Here is a 20,752-nt window from a genome sequence, read left to right as displayed (position 1 = left end):
GAGACCGGCTCAGACTCTCTAGTCCTTGAAAGTACATGCCCTCCAGAGAGAGACCTGGGGAGACTTCTATTTCCTTAGAGAACAGCAAATCATTTTAATTAAAAGTACTTAAAATTTTCAGAGACAACTCAATCAATGGCTTTCTGATATCAACAGCAACGAGTTTAGATAACAAACAAGGACCTACTGTATATACAGGGAACTATACTCCGTATTTTGTAGTAACCTATAAGGGGAAAGAATCTGAAAAAGAATATACCTATCTATCTATCCATCTATCTATCATCTATCTATCTGTATAACTGAATCACTGTGCTGTACACCTGAAGCTAACATGACATTGTAAATCAACTATACTTCAATGTTAAAAAGTGGTTAAATGGTAAAAAAAAAAAAAAAAGCAATGAGCTAAGTTTATGCAGCAGAAACAAAACAAGATCATTTGTCTAACTTGAATAATTCAGAGTCATTTGCATGTTTCACAGATGAGCTTTTATTAAAATTGTACATAGATCTCACAGTTAATTTTTTTTAAAAAAGAACTTCCTTTTTTTCCCAGTATCAAAATAGTTATCTTTTTTAAATACCTTGAAAAACTTTAATACAATTATTTTGTTATATATTAAATACTCTCCTAAAATCTCAATCATTTCTCTCCCACCTCATTATCCTAGAATCCTGCTGTAGTGTCACTATCACTTTTTTTTTTTTGGCATCCTTAATGCTTTATCCCAGAGAAGCATCAAGAGGAAAAGAAGATTTTTCCTGTTAAGTCCACTATTTCCCAAAAAAAAAAAAAAAGTTTAAATAGGAGAAACCAATGACAATATTTGATTTGATACTGAAGATTCTTATTAACGAGGCTTCATCACAGAGTTATGCTCTATGTTTTGCCCACATCCAATCACTCCTTAGTAAAAGTACTCAGGCCCTGAAATTTAAACAAAACAGCAGTTCTTGCCTCGAAATGGTTCTGCTGACCCACCAGCGCCCTCTTGTGGTCTGGTGGCATAAAAGCAGCCAACAAGGTATTTTTGGAATTAGGTGTTGGGAAATCTAGATGCGGAGACCAAAAAATGTTTATTTTCAGGGGTCACAAGACAACTGTCTTCCCCAAATCCCACTCTCAACACAGGCTGCCTACAGGTGCTCAGTGCAGAGCCACGAGGGTGCCAGCTCCACACGTCACTGGAACACACACCATCAGAAGCTGGACTCGGGCAACGTTTTCTTCCGACCTAAGGAGAGCGTGTGGTACTTCACCTTTGGCAAGGTGCCGAAAGACGTCTGCTCCCCGGGGACACTCCTCTGTGATGTGCCAAGGGCAGTGGCCCTCGGGGGCCTGCCGGCCTTGCGAGGGAGGCGCAGAGAGCTGGGCGCTGACCGGACGTCCCTCTCCAGGGGGCTGGCGGGGCCCCTGGCCAGGCTCTCTCGGGTCCTGAGCGACGGAGACGAGCCTCGGGCCTGCTCAGCCACAGCTGGGCTCTGCCTGCCACTCGCCGCCTCTGCCCTGTCACTCTTCCTGCTCTCCCTCTTCCAAAACACAGACCTCAGAAAGGTGAGGGTTCCCTGTGGGCATCTGTCTGCCTCGGGGTCCCTTCTCTCCACATCAGCTCTCATCTTGCCAGAGGTATTTGGGCAACTGTCTGCGCTGTTTCTAGACAACGTCGCAGCGCCGGGAGCCTCCTTGGGAGAGGGTGTTTGGCCACGGCTCCCCGCCAGGCCACTTCCCTTACAGCTTGTGGTCCTCTGGCCCTCCGGCCGGGCTCGCTTCCCGCCCTCCACTGAGGACATCACGGTGACGGGCAGGTCAGACTGTTTGGGCAGCGTGATATCCTGACTTGCGTTTTCCTTGAGCTCCCTTGCTGCGTTCGGGCCATCTGAGTTGCCGGAGTGGCCCGAGGGGCAGGGCGCTTCGGCCAGCACTCTGTCGCCGGCTCGCCCGCTATCTTCACCCTTAGCAGAGAGGGTGGCGTTTGCCTTCTCATCCCCACCAGCAGTGCCCGTCAGCAGCGGCACGATGGACTGGCTCGTGGACCGAGGTCTCCGTCTGGACTCCAAGTACTCTACCAGCTCGATGGATGCGCCCAGGGGTCTCTCCCTGGGGCCAAAAGACCACCGGAGGGGCATGGTCTTGAAGGTCCCCTGCTTGGCTCGGGAAGGGGTGGGCACCTTCATGCTGATGCTGCGGCCTCGGACACCCCGTGCCAAAGGCCTGGACTCCCAGCCTCCTGAAAGAGACACCAAGAGCATCAGTGCCCGAGTATCCCTCCGGCTGCAGTAAGAGTAGCTGCAAGGCCAGTCCGTCTAACAAGCACTGACCATGCACGTCTGATGGAGCAGGCACCGTCCTGGGTGCTGGAGACACAGCAGCGAACAAGACGTTATGGTTCCTGCCCTCGGGAGCACCACTGTTTCCACCCACAGTTCCACGGAATCCATTTATATATCTGAAGCCACAGGGCAAGCCTGTGCCAACGAAGGTAGCTGCATGCCAGGCAGTGCAGACTCCCGAGAAAACTCAGTCTCTGAGGCAGCAAGCCTAAGATTCAACATCATTTTCATTCATCTTTATACATGGCCATGAAACAGAATGCTCAGCAAAAGTCCCTGCTTTTTCAGGTCAGATTAGGTGCTTGTACTTTTTCCAACGCACAAGTCTCAGATATTCTACCTTGGGCTAAAAATGAGAAAAAGAAAAGACGAGAAAAAGAAAAGTCTTGTGTGTTTCATTCCGTCAGAACTGCCAGCTATACCTCCGTTGTGTGTTTTGCAACATCTGTATATAGTTAGAAAGATGTTTTTTTTTTTTTTTTTTAATTTTTTTTTTTTATAGCTACTTTATTTATTTATTTATTTTTGGCTGTGTTGGGTCTTCGGTTCGTGCGAGGGCTTTCTCTAGTTACGGCAAGTGGGGGCCACTCTTCATCGCGGTGCGGGGACCGCTCTTCATCGCGGTGCGCGGGCCTTTCACTATCGCGGCCCCTCCCGTTGCGGGGCACAGGCTCCAGACGCGCAGGCTCAGCAGTTGCGGCTCACGGGCCCAGCCGCTCCGTGGCACGTGGGATCCTCCCAGACCAGGGCCCGAACCCGCGCCCCCCGCATTAGCAGGCAGACCCCCAACCACTGCGCCACCAGGGAAGCCCAGAAAGATGTTTTTGATATATATTGCTAAGGGCGAAACAGAGTCTAGAAAAACACAGAGTAATCCAACTTGCAAAAATATATACACACGTATATGTGTAGATGTGTGTGTATGTGCATGATGCGTGCATGTGAAAACATACAAAGAAGTATGGAGAAATAAATACTCCACACTTAAATAAATAAAATGAGAAGGTGTAGAGGGAACCATGGGGGTGCTGTGTATTTCTGATTTTCTTCTCAATTCTTTCCTAAATCTCAACATTTCTAAAGGGAACAGACATATACCCAGGTTGTGTATTTTTTTTTTAAGACACAGTCAATCAGTTACCCCAAAAAATTCTATTTACAATAGCATCAAAAAGAATAAAATACTTAGGCATTAACTTAACCAAGGAGGTGACTTGTACACTGAAAACTAGAAAACATTGCCAAAAGAAATGAAAGACGACGTAAATAAATGGAAGCACACATCCTGTGTTCGTGGATTGGAAGATTTAATATTGTTAAAATGCCAATGTTACCCAAAGCGATCTATGGATTCGATGCAATCCCTATGAAAATCGCCGTAAGGTTTTGAACAGAAATAGAAAAACCCATCCTAAAGTTCATATGGAATCTCAAGGGACCCCGAATAGCCAGTCACCAAAAAGGCACATACTATATGATTCCACGCTATGAAGTGTTCTGAGCAGCTAAAATCAGAGAGACAGAAAGCATAAAGGTGGTTGGGGAAGGAGGGAATAGGGAGTTGGTGTTTAACAGGTATAGAGTTTCAGATTTACAGATGAAGAGAGTTACAGGGATGGTGGTGGTCATAGGCCACACGACAACCTGAATGTACTTCAGACCACTGAACTGTACACTTAAAGATGGTTAAGATGGCAAACAAAGTCTGTGATGTGTTTTTCGTTTTTTTTTTTTTTTTCCCCTGCCTTGTGGGATCTTAGTTCCCCGACCAGGCATTGAACCCGGGAACCTCGGCAATGAAAGAGCAGAGTCCTAACCACTGGACCACCAGGGAATTCTCTGTTATGTGTATTTTAACACAATTAAAAAGAAAAGAAAAAGTTAAAAAGTCACTGGCCACTGTACCATTAAGACACTTGATTTATGAGATGCCTGCCACCACAGAGAAAGAAATCTTCAGCTGAAGTCCACGTGGCACAAGGACAGTCAGCCTGGGTCAAGGGCACCAGCCTCTCCACTCTCATCATGGAGCACAAGTCAGCTTCCAAAATGAGCCAGAACCACAACCACCAAAGCCGACCTCTGAGCTGTATGGAGAGGGACCGGGGTCCTCGGAGGCACAGGCGGGGGGCTCAGGAGGTCAAAGGAGCAGGTACGAGGGGTCCCCAAGGCGCCGGCAGGGAAAGCGCACAGACGTCAGCCAGTAGAGGTGCCAAGAAGGCGAGGGCGCAGAAAGCCCGTCAACTCCACGAGGCGTCTGACAGCATCTCTGAGGTGCCGCGGATCTTGCCTTTCAGGTTTTTCACAGATAATCTTTGCTATTTTTCTTTTTCTTTAAAGTACTTCTTCAGATTAGCCATCAGTAGACACAGTCTCACCCCAAATACTTTGTAATCCCAGTCCCGCTTGACGTTGTTGCTCCATCATTCAATGCCCACACCTCGGAAGGAAAACAAAACAAAACAAAACTGTTCTGGGGGCTGAGACATGTGGGAAGGTTTTGTTCCTGGTCCACAGCCCTGGGAAGGGCAGAAAGAGGAGCTTTGTATCAGGAGTCACAAAGCAGTGACTTTCAGCCTCTCAAAACGGGAGGACAGGGGTTTCCCTGGTGGCGCAGTGGTTGAGAATCTGCCTGCCAATGCAGGGGACACGGGTTCGAGCCCTGGTCTGGGAAGATCCCACATGCCGCGGAGCAACTAGGCCCGTGAGCCACAACTACTGAGCCTGCGCGTCTGGAGCCTGTGCCCCGCAACGAGAGAGGCCGCGACGGTGAGAGGCCCGCGCACCGCGATGAAGAGTGGCCCCCGCTTGCCGCAACTGGAGAAAGCCCTCGCACAGAAACGAAGACCCAACACAGCCAAAAATAAATAAATAAATAAATAAATAAACCCAAAGTTAAAAAAAAAAAAAAAAAGGATATCTAGGGAAAGCACCCATATAGTCATTTAAAAAAAAAACAAAAAAAACAAAAAAAAAACGGGAGGACCAGCGTGCAGCCCTGGCAGGTGGCAGATGACTTGGCCACGGCCTTAACCCACTCTCCATCCTTCTTCCCGGGGTGGAGGGGCCCGGGCACCCAGCACCGGGCAGCAGCTCATGTCACGGGAAACACAGGTGCCCAGCAGCGCCCGGCTCCTCTTTCTCAAGATGCAGTGAGAAAGCACCTTGGTCATCATGATTTTATTTCATTCTGTTTGTTGGATCTGAGAGGGAGCGAGAGCTCTGGCTAAGAAGAGAAATGAATGGGAAAGCACCCAAGCAGATGCAGCACTTACTGTTCACCGGGTTTCTTGCTTCTGGGGGAGGGGCAGGGGGAGGGTGGGGGATGGTAAGCCCCGCTGCCCTTCCCCTGGGGAGCCAGACCTCCAGGGATGCTGGGAGCTAGAGGCAGAGGTGGTGTTCAGAGACCCCTGAGCTATGCTTCCTTTCCCACCATGGAATCCGTGGCCTTGCTCACCCCCAGTCTGGCTTGAGAACCAGGAAGGGCCTAGAATCTGAAGCCACATTGAGGACATGAATGGTTAAGTGCTTCCTGAGGTTGTATAAGCCCCAGGGCATACATAGGAGCTTCCCAGGTCCCCCAGAGCCCTGCTCACACAGATGGCTCCGGGGCAGCCTGGGGGCACAGACCCCACCACACAGGGGCCCTGGAGCCGGTGGACGCTTCACTGAGAAATGCCACATCTGCTCCCCTGTGCCTTTTTCTCCTGGGCTAATGAAATCGGGCACCGACCCAGCCTCACTACGTGTGCTGTGAGAGGGGGTGGGGGCTCTTCTCGCCATCCTCAGCCCATCTGCAACAGGACAAGACTTTTCCTCATCCCGTCAAGGGTGTCTCCGACTTATGCACTCAATAAATATTTAATGAGAGCCTACTGGGTGCCGAGGACTGTTTGCAGTGCTGGGGATACAGCTGTGGATAAAGTACAATGTGCCTATTCCTTATTGGGCTTGACAAAAAAGCAAAACTACATCCCATGGGATGTAGAGATAAGAGCTAGGATGAAGAAGGCGGCAGGGTAAGGGGGAAATAGAGGGTCCTCAGTGAGGAGAGACCTGAGAGAAGGGAGGAAGCCGCGTGGAGATCTGGGGATAACAGGTTCCAGGCAGAGGGAGCAGCAAGTGCAAAGGCCCTGAGGCACAGGCAAGCTCGGCGGGTCAGGTCCAGGGCTGTAACCACGGGAGAAAAGGGCCCTAACTAGGGGCCTTCATCTTCTAAGCCCCAACCTGTATTTGGAGACACCTCTGTCTCTGGTTGCACAATGCAACCTGGGGCAAGCCTGACCCCTAAACTTTTCTCGGGTCCCCCAGAAAGTAAGGAGAAGCTGCACAGATCAGCTGAGGCTTGTCCACTTCTGTGACTGAGCTGGCAGGACAAGGCTGGCGAGGGGAAAGGTTGCCTCAGGAGCCAAGGCCACTGCCCCGTCCATCATTCCAAGAACCACGGCCACTCAGGAGAGGATGGAAGGAAGCCCCGATAGGCAGAAACAGAAAAATAAAAACACACCTAAGGGGGTCTGGCAGTCAGAGAATAAGAATAAACAGAACCATCAGAACAGGCCCTTTTGAGCCATTAAAGAAAAACTAACAAAATAAAACGGTCAAGGAGATTCGAGTGTAGAACAACAGGAGACTGAAGAATGTGACTTTCAGGTTTTAAAATTCAGTAAATGAACTGAAGGCATGCAGGGTCACTGTTAAGACTCAAATTAGTGGCCTGAAATGATCTTGAAATTTATGACATTTGGTAAATTTCACAAATTTTATAATTGTGAAAGCAATGTTTCATGCCATAGAGCAAAATGACAAAGCGATAGAAATCACAGGGAAAAGCTAGGAGACTTGGAGAACAGATCTAGGAGACCCAAGAGGCAAATAATAGGAATCTGAAAAGTAGGCAAGACAATAATCAAACAAAAACAGCATTTCCCTAAAGAAAAGTCTGCATCTGTAGAAGGAGAGGCCTCCACAAGTCCCAGGCAGGGTTGATGAAAAAACACAGACCCAGGCATATTCTGGTAGAATTTCTAAACTCCAAGGTCAAAGACAGAATTTTAAAAGCTTCCAGCCAGAAAGAACAAGTGACTCTCATGTGAAAAAGAAGAACTTCTCACCTGCAACCCTGGGGCCTCGTAGACCGTGGGAAAACATCCACAGATGCCTGAGAGAAAAGGATTGCAACCCAAGAGCCCTTCACCAGTCAAGCTGCCATTCACTCCCCGGGAAAAGAAAATATTTCAGGCTCTGCAGAGGAAGAGCATGTTATGCATACCTGAAAAGAATTCTGACCAAACACTAGAAATCAGCACCGAGACCTGAAGATAGAAGGTGAAGAAAAGAAAACAGACAGCAGTGTCCAGTGCAATCGTGTACCATCCACCCTCACAGGAGACAGATGATCTTAGGATGTGTCACATGAAGTTAAGCTGGTGTGTTTGGGACAGGAAAGGGACAGCAAGAGTAATTCTGATTACAGTCTGGAACAGAGTAGGAAACCATCTCAGCAAAATCTAAGAACTGGGGACTGACGAGGGGGTGCTGTTGAAACAGACCAGGGGGAACCTGGGAAAGCATCTCAAAGCTCTCATTTGGGGGGAATGACACGGAAGCATTAAAAGGTCTCATCAGGGGAAAGAGAGAAGGCAGTGATGAAACAGAATGACTTGCAGGAAATAGCAGGCTTCTCGTATCCATATAATAATAGGAAAATGCCTTTGATTTTAAATAGAGGGAAGCATAAGGTAAGAATTAACAAGATGGAAAAGAACAGCACTTCCCAGTGAACAAGGGGGAAAAAGGGAACACGCAGCAACATGATGAAATCAGTAAAAATAAGAAAAAAGAATCAGTGATAGAAATTTCTTTTTTAATGAAATGAATGTATACACACCACTATATATAAAACAGATAACCAACAAGGCCCTACTGTATAGCACAGGGAACTATATCAATATTTTGTAATAACCTATAAGGGAAAAGAATCTAAAGAAGAATATATATATATAGGACTTCCCTGGCGGCGCAGCGGTTAAGAATCCCCCTGCCAATGCAGGGGACACAGGTTCGAGCCCTGGTCCAGGAAGATCCCATATGCCGCGGAGCGACTAAGCCCGTGCATCACAACTACTGAGCCTGGGCTCTAGAGCCCACGAGCCACAACTACTGAGCCCACGTGCCACAACTACTGAAGCCCCGTGCCTAGAGCTCGTGCTCCGCAACAAGAGAAGCCACCACAATGAGAAGCCCGCGCACCGGAACGAAGAGTAGCCCCCGCTCACTGCAACTAGAGAAAACCCACCTGCAGCAACAAAGACCCAACGCAACGAAATAAATAAATAAATTTATTTTAAAAAAGAAGAATATATATATAACTGAATCACTGTGCTGTGTATACCTGAAACTAACATGATACCGTAAATCAACTATACTTCAATAAAAAATATCTCTATGTACAAAAAAAAATAAAATGACATGAAATCAAGTTTGGTAGTTGATTTTAAGTATGAATGGACTGAATTTTCCCTTTGTAGGACAGGCTTTGAATTTTTTACATTTAAAAAACAAAACAAAACAAAACACAGCAACATACTGTTTCTCAGAAACCACTTAAAACTAACTCAAAAAGAGAGGTTTATAAAGTAAAAGAGAAGGGCAAAATGATACCAGGCAAATGCAAGCAAGAAAAAAGAAAGAAGGGGTGGAATTATTCATCTCAAACAAAGTAGAATTTATGATTAAAAGCATTAAGCAGGATAAAGAGAAACAGTATAATGCGAAAAGACCCAATTTATAAAGAAGATCTAACAGTCATCAGCTTACAGACACCTATTAACAAAACGGCTAACAATATAAAGCAAATATTATTAACGTTCTGGGAGTACTTGATTTAAAATACAGCTATACAGGAAGGTCTCCATATACCTCCTTCGTAACCAGGCGGCCCTAAATAAAGTCAATTTAAAGACATGGGGGGGACTTCCCTGGTGGCACAGTACTTAGGAGTCTGCCTGCCAGTGCAGGGGACACGGGTTCGAGCCCTGGTCCGGGAGGGATCCCACATGCCGCGGAGCAGCTGAGCCCATGGGCCACAGCTACTGAACCTGCACTCTGGGGCCCTCGAGCCACAGCTACTGGGCCCACGTGCCACAACTACTGAAGCCCACGCGCCTGGAGCCCACGCTCTGCAACGAGAGAGGCCACCGCAATGAGAGGCCCGCCGCAACAAAGAGTAGCCCCCACTTGACACAACTAGAGAAAAGCCCGCGTGCAGCAACGAAGACCCAACGTAGCCAAGTATAAATAAATAAATATTAAAAAAAAAAAAGATTAAAAAAAAAAAAAGACATGGGGAATACAGGTGGCCAAGAGGCACATGAAAAGATGCTCGACATCACTAATAATCAGAGAAATGCAAATCAAAACTACAATGAGGTATCACCTCACGCTGGTCAGAATGGCCATCGTTAAAAAGTTAATAAACGCTGGAGAGGGTGTGGAGAAAAGGGAACCCTCCTTCACTGTTGGCGGGAATGTAAATTGGTGCAGCCACTATGGAGAACAGTATGGAGGTTCCTTTAAAAACTAAAAACAGAACTACCATATGATCCAGCAATTCCACTCCTGGGCATATACCCTGAGAAAAAGCTAATTTGAAAAGATACATGCACCCTTATGTTCACACCAGCACTATTTATTTACAATAGTCAAGACATGGAAACAACCTAAATGTCCATCAACAGAGGAATGGATAAAGAAGACGTGGTACATATATACAATGGAATACTACTCAGTCATAAAAAAGAATGAAATAATGCCATTTGCAGCAACATGGATGAACCTAGAGATTATCATATTAAGTGAAGTAAGTCAGACAAAGACAACTATCATATGATATCACTTATATGTAAAATCTAAAATATGACACAAATGAACTTATTTACAAAACAGAAACAGACTCACAGACATAGAATACAAACTTATGGCTACCAAAGGGAAAGGGGTGGGGATAAATTAGGAGTGTGGGATTAGCAGATACAAACTACTATATATAAAATAAACAACAAGGTCCTACTTTATAGCACAGGGAACTATATTCAGTATCTTATTCTATATTCAATAATGGAAAAGAATATAAAAAAGAACATATATATATGTATATGTAAAACTGAATCACTTTGCTGTACACCAGAAACTAACACAACATTATAAATCAACTATACGTCAATTAAAAAAAAAAGACATAGGGAAATTGAATACAACAATCAACTCACCTAATTTAATAAAGCTCACATTCCTCAAAAGACAATGTACATTATTTTGTGTATACACAGAACACTGACAAAATAATCATCATGTAGTTACTTGATCACAAAAAGGGAATCATTTTTGAAAACCACATTTTTGGATCACAATCCATAAAATTAGACATAAAGAATAAAAGAGTGACCAAAAACTCTTAAATACTTGACACCCAGATAACCTTTAGATCAAAGAAAAATCAAAACTGAAATAACATACTATTTGGAAAGCACTGAAAAAGAAAAACAAAACCTTTGAGGCTCAATAAAGCCATAGAGGAAATTTACCATCAGGAGCACCGACACTGAAACGCTTCAGTCCCAGGGCCCCTCCTCTGCAAAGGACTTTAGCAATTTTTTCACACGGTCATGTTTTTATAACAATTGCAAAAGTAAGGTATTTCTTCGTCCTTTTTCTTATAGAGCCTCTCCCAATACCCATCCCCAATTATTTAAGTTGCATACCCCACAAAACTTGGACCTGTTCATTTTCGTTTTAAAATGCCTTCGTTATTATGAGGTCCCATAACCAGAGCTACCAGACGGATGAAGTTGCCAAGCTATCAGTGTTTCTCTACAGGCGACTGCTGGCATTTGGGAAGGACAGGTCTGTACCGCATGGCACCATCCCTGGGCATTGCAAGACATTTAGCATCCCTGCCCCCTGGGGACTAAACGCCAGTCATGCCCTCTACTCATTTTGACAGTAAAAAAAAGTCTCCCACATACTCGTGGGGAGAGGAGTTAGTACCAATCATTGTTGAAAGCCCGTGTGCTGGATTTTGATCTTGCCCCGGGCTTAGTATTAACAGTAAAATAAAGCTGGATTTTCAACCATCTCAGAGCATCTCAAACAGGTTTCAAATCTATCACCATTATATTCAGACTCCAAGAGGGAATGCTCCCTTTGGAAGGGAGGCTCTGGCAGTGTCCGAAAGGAAGAGCCTTGAATTTGGAATTTACACCTAAGAGCCACAGAGCCAGGACTCTGGCAGCCAGAGGGAGCGGGTCTATTTGCAGCCCGGTTAATTCCCAGGCGAGCTTGTGACTGGTTACGTCCGAGGCTCAGCTTTCTCCTTGGTAAAAGGGCTATCATTTCACCTCTCCCAGAGCTCTGAATGAGTAGATGAGATAAGTAACATGCCTGCAAGGGTCTGGAGGACAGTTATTCTGCAATATTACTTCTCCTCCCATCCCAGGCGAGCTTGTTACTGGTTACGTCCGAGGCTCAGCTTTCTCCTTGGTAAAAGGGCTATCATTTCACCTCTCCCAGAGCTCTGAATGAGTAGATGAGATAAGTAACATGCCTGCAAGGGTCTGGAGGACAGTTATTCTGCAATATTACTTCTCCTCCCATCCCAGCCCTCTCTGTCTCTCTGGGGAGTTTTCTGGAGCTATGCCTGACGCCTGTCTGAGTACCCTGTTGAAAAGTTGGCCATCTTTTCAAGTTGCCTCCTTAAGGGGTGTGAAACACATTTCTTCTTGGGAGAACTGAGAAACGGCCCAAGGTCCTACGCTTCTGGACAGAACTGGGATGAATTTATGAGCTTGTCAGTGGCTCATGCTGATGGGGGATGGACAAGCTGGGGAAGGAATGCCTTTTTTTGGTTCACCAGACACTACCCTAAATGTGCAGTCATAAAAATGTGAAGGGAAAAGAAACGCCCAGACAGGGTGAGTCAGAATATAATGCATGAAATAGTACGCCAACACAGAGTGGATTCTAAGGAAATCAGACCACTGTGATTTGCAGGGGGCGGTGGTGCAATCAGCATTCTGTCTAATAGTGAGATATTGGGAGCCAAAATGCTGAACATGGAGGAATAATTCACCAAAATTTGGTACATAAAGCATAATAACCAGAGGGTTGGTGTCCATGACAATCTAAAACCACCTGCCGCTTTAAAATTCTATCATCAGGGGACTTCCCTGGTGGCGCAGTGGTTAAGAATCCGCCTGCCAATGCAGGGGACACGGGTTCGAGCCCTGGTCCGGGAAGATTCCACATGCTGTGGAGCAACAAAGCCCATGCGCCACAACTACTGAGCCTGCGCATCTGGAGCCTGTGCTCTGCAACAAGAGAGGCCGCGATAGTGAGAGGCCCGCGCACCGCGATGAAGAGTGGCCCCCACTTGCCGCAACTAGAGAAAGCCCTCGCACAGAGACGAAGACCCAACACAGCCATAAATAAAATAAATAAATAAATAAAATTAAAATCTCAAGCTAAAAATTAAAAAAAAAAAAAGATACAGACAGACAGACAGACACACACGTGTTTTTATGAAAACGTTTGTTTCCGTAGTTATCGCCTCTCCCTCCTGCACGATCATCACGTTTTCCCTCTAATCGGGATCACCTGAATGCTAACATGCTCTATTATTTCTTATTTGGCAAAGAAAACCCCAAAGTGCTGTCAGCCCACATTCCTCTGCAGCTACTGCCTCTTTAATCACAGTCTTTGATGGAACCCACATCCACTGTCAATTCTTTAACCCAGTATCTTTTCCACCTGTTCCTGACAGCTTCCATTCTTTCCAAACCATGATAGATGCTCTTGGCAAGTCACTGGTGACCTTCCAGCCCGATGGTCACTCACCCATCTTCATCCTACTCAGCCTCTCAACAGTATGTGACACAGTTGGCTTCTTCCTCCTTGAAAGATTCCCCTTTTTTGCATCTGTGACCCATGTTTGCCCAGTTTTCTTCCTATTTCACAGGCCACTCCTTCTCTGTTTCTTTGCTGTTCTCTCTCTGCCTTTGCTCAACCTCTAGATGCAGGAGAGCTCCAGGGTTGGTCTTAGGTCTTTACTTGTTTCTATCTGTATAATTTCCCTACGAGAGCTCAGCCAGCCCCGTGGCTTTAAAGCCCATCTGTGTGCTGATGTCCCTCAAATATTTTTCTCCACTCCTTAGTTATCATTTTGATTTGGATGTCTTACCGGAGTCTCACAATGACCATGTCAAACATTTGATTTCCCTCTAAAATTGACCCTGCATCCTAGACAACCAAGCCCTTCCCATCTCATGAACTGTACTGCTACTGGTCACCTAGTTATGTAGACACCAAGCAAAGAATCCTCCTTGGTTCCTCTCTCCCTCACACCCCAAACCAGCAAATCCTGTTAGCTCTATCTTCAAATATACCCCGAATTTGGGCTTCCCTGGTGGCGCAGTGGTTGAGAGTCTGCCTGCCAATGCAGGGGACACGGGTTCGAGCCCTGGTCTGGGAAGATCCCACATGCCACGGAGCAACTAAGCCCGTGAGCCACAACTACTGAGCCTGCGCGTCTGGAGCCTGTGCTCCGCAACAGGAGAGGCCGCGACAGTGAGAGGCCCACGCACCGCGATTAAGAGTGGCCCCCGCTCGCCGCAACTGGAGAAAGCCCTCGCACAGAAACGGAGACCCAACACAGCCAAAAAATAAATAAATAAATAAATAAAATTTATTTAAAAAAAAAATCAAGGACAAATATACCCCGAATCTGACCACCTCGTACCTAACACACTAATCCAAGCCACCACCCGCTCTCGCCTGGAAAACCACAGCCAGACCTCCCAGCTGGCCTTCTGGCTTCTTACCCTTCCTGTGACGCATTCACACAGCAGCCAAAGTAGGCTTTGTAAAAGTATCAGATTGATTACTTGCTGCTCAAATTTCCCAGGAGCTCCCACCCACCCCCGCAATTGGAATACAATGCAAACTTGGTACCATGTGCCAAAGGCACGCTCCCAACTACCTCCTATCACTCTCCTCCTCACTCACTGTGCTCTGGCCACAGCTCTGGTCTCTCCTGCACCCCCCTACCCCCCATCCCACGCTCACTCCCACCTCACAGCCCTCACCCTGATAGTGCGGAGCACATGCCCAGACTTTACACGACTCACTCACACTCAGGCCTCTGCTCCAAACTCACCTCCTCGGAAAGGCCTTCCCCACCCGCCCTGCCTAACGGGCCCTCTGCATCCTTTCTCCCCCACCCCTGGCCTAGATACCTTCTTCCTTTGATGATTTACCTGTTCGCCCTTATCCCTGCTTTACATCCCGTCATGAAATTCATTCACTCGTTGATGTGTTGTTGGCCCCCTTTAGATGGTCAGCTCCAGGGAGCGGAGAAAGAAGGTACCTGCAGCCAGGGGTAGTGGGCGGGGGCGGGCCAGGTCCTGAGAGCCCCGATTTGGGAAATAAATAAACCTCTCGTACCGAGGGACTCTATACACTCCGAGCCCTGAGGTGCCAGCACCTTCATAAAGTTGAGGAGTGACGGTCGTTACAGAAAATGACAGTAAGATCAGCAAGTTTAACCAACGTGACCGAACGTACCCTTTTCTTGGCTGGGGAGGCTCTTGGTGCAGAAGGCGGGCCCAGGCAGCTGGGGCCGGGCAGGGCCGGGGGTGGAGCTCCAGGACAGCAGGCTGCCCCTCATGCTACCATCACTGCTCCCGAGCCGGAGGAGCCAGTGATCCGACAGGGAGGAGCTGGTGGAACCTGTAGACGGGGCACAGAGAGGGCAGGCTGGACCCAACTCCATCCTTCGGGGCCCCCCGGGCGCCTCTCACGGCCAGAGTCCCATCCCCGAGCCCGGAGCTGCAGAACCAGAGTAGAATTGCAGAAACGAGAGCGAATCGCTGGAGGAGAACCTGTAACTGACGAACCATGAGACCAAGCCGACACATTTAGGGAGAGGCACTCGGGCACAGAAAGGACAGAATGTTGATGAGAACTGAAAGCCTTTTCGTGAAATTACTGGTCGCCAGGTCCAGTTTTCTAAATATGGCGTGTTTTTCACTCTCGCCACGTCTACCTTCTGTGAAAAGAAGGCAGACTTTGCATTACGGTGGGTTTAGACCTGCTGGGGCATCTTGGTTTTACTTGGCCATTTTCCAACAATCTGGGCGCAGGAAATCTGAGTCATTTTCTAGAAAATGTTCTTTCGCTCCAAAGTGAGGATGGCTGGTTCGCAGAGTGAAAGCTGTCACACAAAAAGGTCCGTTTTGACCCTTCTTGTCCATCTCCAGACTGCCAAGCAAGTTTGAGGTTGTCTAATAAACGTATCCCTGGGGTGTGGTTAAGCAGCTATTTCCTATTAAGGTCCCTCATCCCTTATAACTGCGCTTCCCGTTCTGCCGGGACTAATGCAGGGTTATACTGCACAAGCTTAATGAAGACCTGGCTCAATACGGGTGAGAGCGGAAATATGGAATCCCATGCTCCCAAGAGCCACCTGCCACAGATACAAAATATTATTCCTTTTCCCGTTCTTGGATTTCAGTGTGTCCCTCCCACGTCCTTGCAAATGGGACGCTAGTCTGTAGGGCTCTACATGGCTCTGTAGCAGCAAAGCTTCCTCTTTCAGATCCCTGCCGACCTCTCCGGGTCCTCGATGTTTGATACAGCATGCTGCCCGTTCCCAGTCCTCCCCTCTCCTGTAAGGAGCAGCAAAACCTACCTCTCATGGAGCTGCTGGCTGACCAGGGAGGGATGCTGTTTGTCTTCTGATAAAACAGGATGTAAGCCCCTCGCGTGTTGACCTCATCTTCTAGAAGCGGTTCCACCGTGCTGTCGTCGTAACTGTACCACTGGCCGTCCAGAGAGTTCCGGCAGTAGGCTGCGAAGGTCCAAACCCCAAGTCCCCATTATTGGAGCCCCCCCAAAGCAGGAAGACATTTCCCACGGGCATGGCTGAAAAACGGACGTTTGTAATAGAATGAGAAACGCTGGACCATTTTTAGCCAGAAATGAATCTGGCAGAATCAGCAAGGATGACCAGTTACACACCCAGATGCTCACTGATCAACTGATCTGTTACCACACAAGCTGAATCCTTACGTTGTAGAGCTTGTTCAGGCAAACTCTCCAATAAGAGGGAGTCCCGATTTATAATATTTATGGGAGTACCCAGGCAATAAGGCCAATGTTCACCCCCGTTCTTTTGAGGACCTTCAAAATGCATGTCTCTGATTCAGTACGCAAGGAAAATAGGCAGTTGGGATTATGGTACACTTCTTTCCTACCTAAGAACTGCAGTCAAACACTTAAGAAGATGTTCATAAATAAGATTCTCACCACCTTCTAAACAAGTACGAGGAATAGTCCTCTCCTTTCCCTCCACACCTCAGTAAATGGCTCCATAACCTACTAACTCGGAAGTCAGCCAACTTTTTTCTGTAATGGGCCAAACAGACAATGTCTCAGGCTCTGCAGGTCCCCAATGGCCACATACGGTCTCTGCCATGTACTCTTGTTGTTTTGGTTGGGTTTTTTTAAACCACTTTTTAAAATGTAAAAACCATTTTTGACTCATGGGCTGTACAAATACGGGTGCCAGGCTGGATGTGGCCCACAAGCCACACTTTGCTGGCTCCTGTACCAGCCCAGGGCAGGCACGGAGAAGTTCGTCTCTGCTCCTTCTTTTCTCTCCCACCCCACGCTGGGTCCAAAAGCCAGTCTCACTGATCCCCTTTCCAAAATATGTCTTGAATACCCTGTCATCACCCAAGTCCCAGCCAACACCATCTCTCCCTTGAGCCCCAGAAACTTCCTCCTAACTGGAATTCCCATTTCCACTCTTGCTCCGCCCAATTCTCTGCTCGAGCTAAGACCTCAGTTTGTGAACTAGATTATGTCTTTATTCCTCTGCCTAAAACCTTTTAATGGCTTCCCATCACCCTCTGAAAACAGTGCAAACTCTTGTCCGTGGCCCACAGGGCCTTCGGACCCAGCCCCATCTTATGTCACTTTCCCCTTCAGCCACAACAGGCTTTCATCAATTCTTAAACACACAAACTCCACCTCAGGGCCTTCACACAGGCTGGTAGCTCTGCCCATGTTTTCCTCCCCTTATTCACACAGCTAGTTCCACCTCATCCTTCAGATCTTGACCTAAAGGTAACATCCTCAGGGAGGCCTTATCTGTATCTCAGACACATCAACCAATCACCTTTTCATGATACCAAGTAGGGAAAGTACTAAAGGGACAAGCACCTTTTTATTGTCTGTCTGAAACTAGTCCCATGAGGGCGGGACTCCTATCTGTCTTGTTCATCACCGAGACTCCAGCACCTAGCCCAGGGTTTGGCATAGAATGGGGACTTCATAAATATTTGTTCAATGAATGAATGAGCGATGATCCTGAATTTTTATACAGTCTGGTGCTTTCCAAATTGCAGGTTCATTAGTACACTAGGAATAGAGCATTTTTCAAAAAAATGAAATATTTTCAAGCATTTTTTCAAAAATGAAATACTTTATATTATTCTAGAAGAGACCAAGGTACACGATTATGAACAACTGAACGAGCTGCCAAGCTCTTTGTTTCTGTCCTTCCAGCCTTCATTCTCTCCAAGTTCCTCTGAGGGATTAACAATTAAAGGTACCCCGTAGAAATAAAAAATACCGAATCTGATAAGTAGGAGTCCCTGCGTTGAGTCACAAACGAGGATAAATGGCACTTTCTGGGCTCCAACAGCTACCCTCTGGTATCCGACACGGTCAAAAACTCAGGCTGTAACTAACTTTCTATTCCAACCCCCCACGGACCTCGGCTCGACGCTTGGACCAGACGCCACCACCCCACCCCCGGCAGGTGCCCGGTGTGCAGCGGGTCAGGGCTCAGCTGGTGCCGAGTGCCCGAGCGAGCTCGGCAATCCCAGGGGTGCCCCTTCCCCGGGCATCTGGAGGCCCGGGCCGCAGCCACGGGCCGCGAGGCAGGCTCACCTGTGTAATGCCCACCTTGCAAACTGCCGTGGTGGTTGCAGACCGCGTACAGGTCGTACAGGAAGTCTGGTGGGTAGCTGGTGGGCAGGCAGGCCGGCTGCTTCCAGGAAGGAGGCCAGGGGCCCGGGGCGGCCTTGGGGCCCGTGCTTCTCTGGGCCACATGGGGAGCCATGTCGAGGCCGGCGAGCGGGAACTTCACCAGCGTGGAGAGCTTGTTTCTCCTCTCGCCCACCTGGCAGAACCGTTTGAGGTGGATGATAAGGATGTCGGGCAGGGTCCACAGGCTCAGCTTCACCACGCCCTGCTGCAGCGCCCGGCAGTGGGGACACCGCCACGCATCGTCCTGGGCCAGCTGGAAGGGAAGCCACCGGGACCGTAAGCCACACCCCTCCCGAGGTCGTGACCCACCCACTGACAGGCCCCGGATGCCGGGCCGGAAGGGGCGTGGCCCCCAGGGCCGGACCTGCTCCTCCTTGGTGTAGAACTGGAAACACTCGTCCAGGGTGCAGCTCTGCTGCTGGTGGGCTTGCTGCTGCCGCCACACGCTGTCCGCGTCCTGGACCCGCTCCTCCTGGATGCTCCCGAACAGGCTGCGGGGAGCAGACAGAGGCACGCAGGGTCTCACCCCTGAGGGGGCCCTACTCCCAGCTAACGGGGTGCAAAGCATCTGCCCGGGAGGCAAAGGCCCCCTCGCCAGGGCTCCCGGGGCACCCACTCGCTTTTACTGGACTTCTCAGTCCCCCCACGGACCCAGAGAGGGACCGAGCCCCTGGCTTACTCATTTTTGTTTCATGTCGTGGTGCAGGGCCTGGCACCTAGTAGGAGATTAATAAACACTCGCCGGGCTGAACAGTGTCCTTTCCCGAAGTCGGGCAGAGGCACTCGGTGTTAGAGAAGCAGCCACGCTGAGTGATTAAGAGCATGGACTTGAGGCGACAGTCTGGGTTCAAAGCCCGGCTCTGCCAGGCAGGGGCTGTGTGACACTGAGCAACCGTTTAACCTCTCTGTGCCTCAGTTTCCACATCTGACGATGTGGATTTGGGTCGGACCTACCGCACAGGAACCGATGCATGAAATAAACTGCATGGATGTAATGTGCTCGGAGCAGTGGCTGGCACGGGGTAAGTGTCACCTCACCATTTCCAACTGTGACTGTTACCACCACTCACACCACCCACAGCCATCGTTATTACTCCTCCTGTCACTGTTGTTTATATACAGACAATTGCCATGGGGGCTCCTCTGAGGAATGGGCCACACGGCATCCGGGGGGCATCGTACACCCCACTGTCACATCAGGGGAACTGGCGCAGGAAGGTCCGTGTGCACGGACAGGCCCCGTCTCCTCTGCCAGAGCTGGGCTCTGCTGGACTCACTGCTCTTTGGCGCCACTGTCCCACTCCACGGCCAGTTTGATGTGCGGGGGGCCTCCCGGCCTCCTGAGGTGCAGAGCCCTGATGAGAGAACAGGGAGCCCATCAAAGGCATGCAGCCTGCTTCGCACTCTCTCCTCCAGCCCCGGGACTGATGTTCCCAACAGAGATGTCCAAAGCTGCATGGAAACCGAGGTCAGGGGTCTGGGGAGGTGCTGTCTGCAGAAGACTTTGTCCTTAATCTACCCCTGAAGCCTCTGTCCTTGCTCCCCTGGGAGCTGGCGAGCTCCGAGGATTTGGTGGCTGCAAGGCCACGACTCAGCCCTCCCACTGCAGCCCCAGCCATCTTCTCAGTGTCGAGGGGGCCGTTCTGCTTGAACGTCCTCAGCAAATACCCAGTTCTGACGGTGCCTCAAACGAGCTGCTAGGTTTTCCTCCACTGCACAGTGAAAGGAGCACCTGCCGGTCTGCCTCCACGACCTAAAAGGTCTTCCCCTTCCAGACCCTCCCATGCCCAGAAAATCTCAGTGTGAATCAGCCCATCGCTCTCTCCAGTTGCTTGGGCTCAGCCCATTTCAGAAGAGGTTGTCTGGCCTTAATGCAGAAGAGACAGGACAAGGAGGGAGTGGAAGATGTGAAATCAACAAGACACATATGGGGACTTCCCTGGCGGCCCAGTGGTTAGGGCTCCATGCTTCCACTGCATGGGGCATGGGTTCGATCCCTGGTCAGGGAACTAAGATCCTGCAAGCCGCGTGGCGTGGCCAAAAAAAAAAACAAAAAACAACCAAGATGCATATATACAAGTGACAGACAGGAGGGTCTGCACCTAAAAGAAGGTTTTGAATGTATTGCAAGAAAAAAGTGGAGATGTCACATGCATCCCTAACTGTCACCAAGATGATTCAAAAACAGGTTTTGAGCTCACGGAAGGTACACGGTCCTTAACCAGCCGCGTGAATGTGCGTAAATTCACTAATCTTTGGGAACCTCAGTGTCTCCCCATCTCTGAAGTGGCCGTCGGTCCTGCTCTAG

General features: G+C 48.6%; 1 protein-coding gene across 2 annotated transcripts in view; it reads right to left on the bottom strand.

The window, feature by feature from the left end:
* Positions 1-492: 492 nt before the first annotated feature.
* The window catches only part of USP43 (ubiquitin specific peptidase 43), a 61,865-nt gene continuing 41,605 nt past the window's right edge, over positions 493-20,752 (bottom strand). The window contains exons 10-15 of one of the 2 annotated variants that reach the window (XM_036835441.1): positions 19,722-19,799; positions 18,809-18,935; positions 18,346-18,697; positions 16,079-16,237; positions 14,953-15,117; positions 493-2,231 (exon numbers count right to left, since the gene is read on the bottom strand). In XM_036835441.1, the coding sequence (XP_036691336.1) occupies positions 1,204-2,231; positions 14,953-15,117; positions 16,079-16,237; positions 18,346-18,697; positions 18,809-18,935; positions 19,722-19,799 (1,909 nt within the window). In that variant the 3' untranslated portion in view covers positions 493-1,203. The remainder of the gene's footprint in view (positions 2,232-14,952; positions 15,118-16,078; positions 16,238-18,345; positions 18,698-18,808; positions 18,936-19,721; positions 19,800-20,752) is intronic. The other variant, XM_036835442.1, reaches the window with a different exon arrangement.

This window comes from Balaenoptera musculus, chromosome 20 (assembly GCF_009873245.2).
Source record: "Balaenoptera musculus isolate JJ_BM4_2016_0621 chromosome 20, mBalMus1.pri.v3, whole genome shotgun sequence".
Taxonomy (NCBI): domain Eukaryota; kingdom Metazoa; phylum Chordata; class Mammalia; order Artiodactyla; family Balaenopteridae; genus Balaenoptera; species Balaenoptera musculus.
This window is presented reverse-complemented; position numbering and strand designations above follow the sequence as displayed.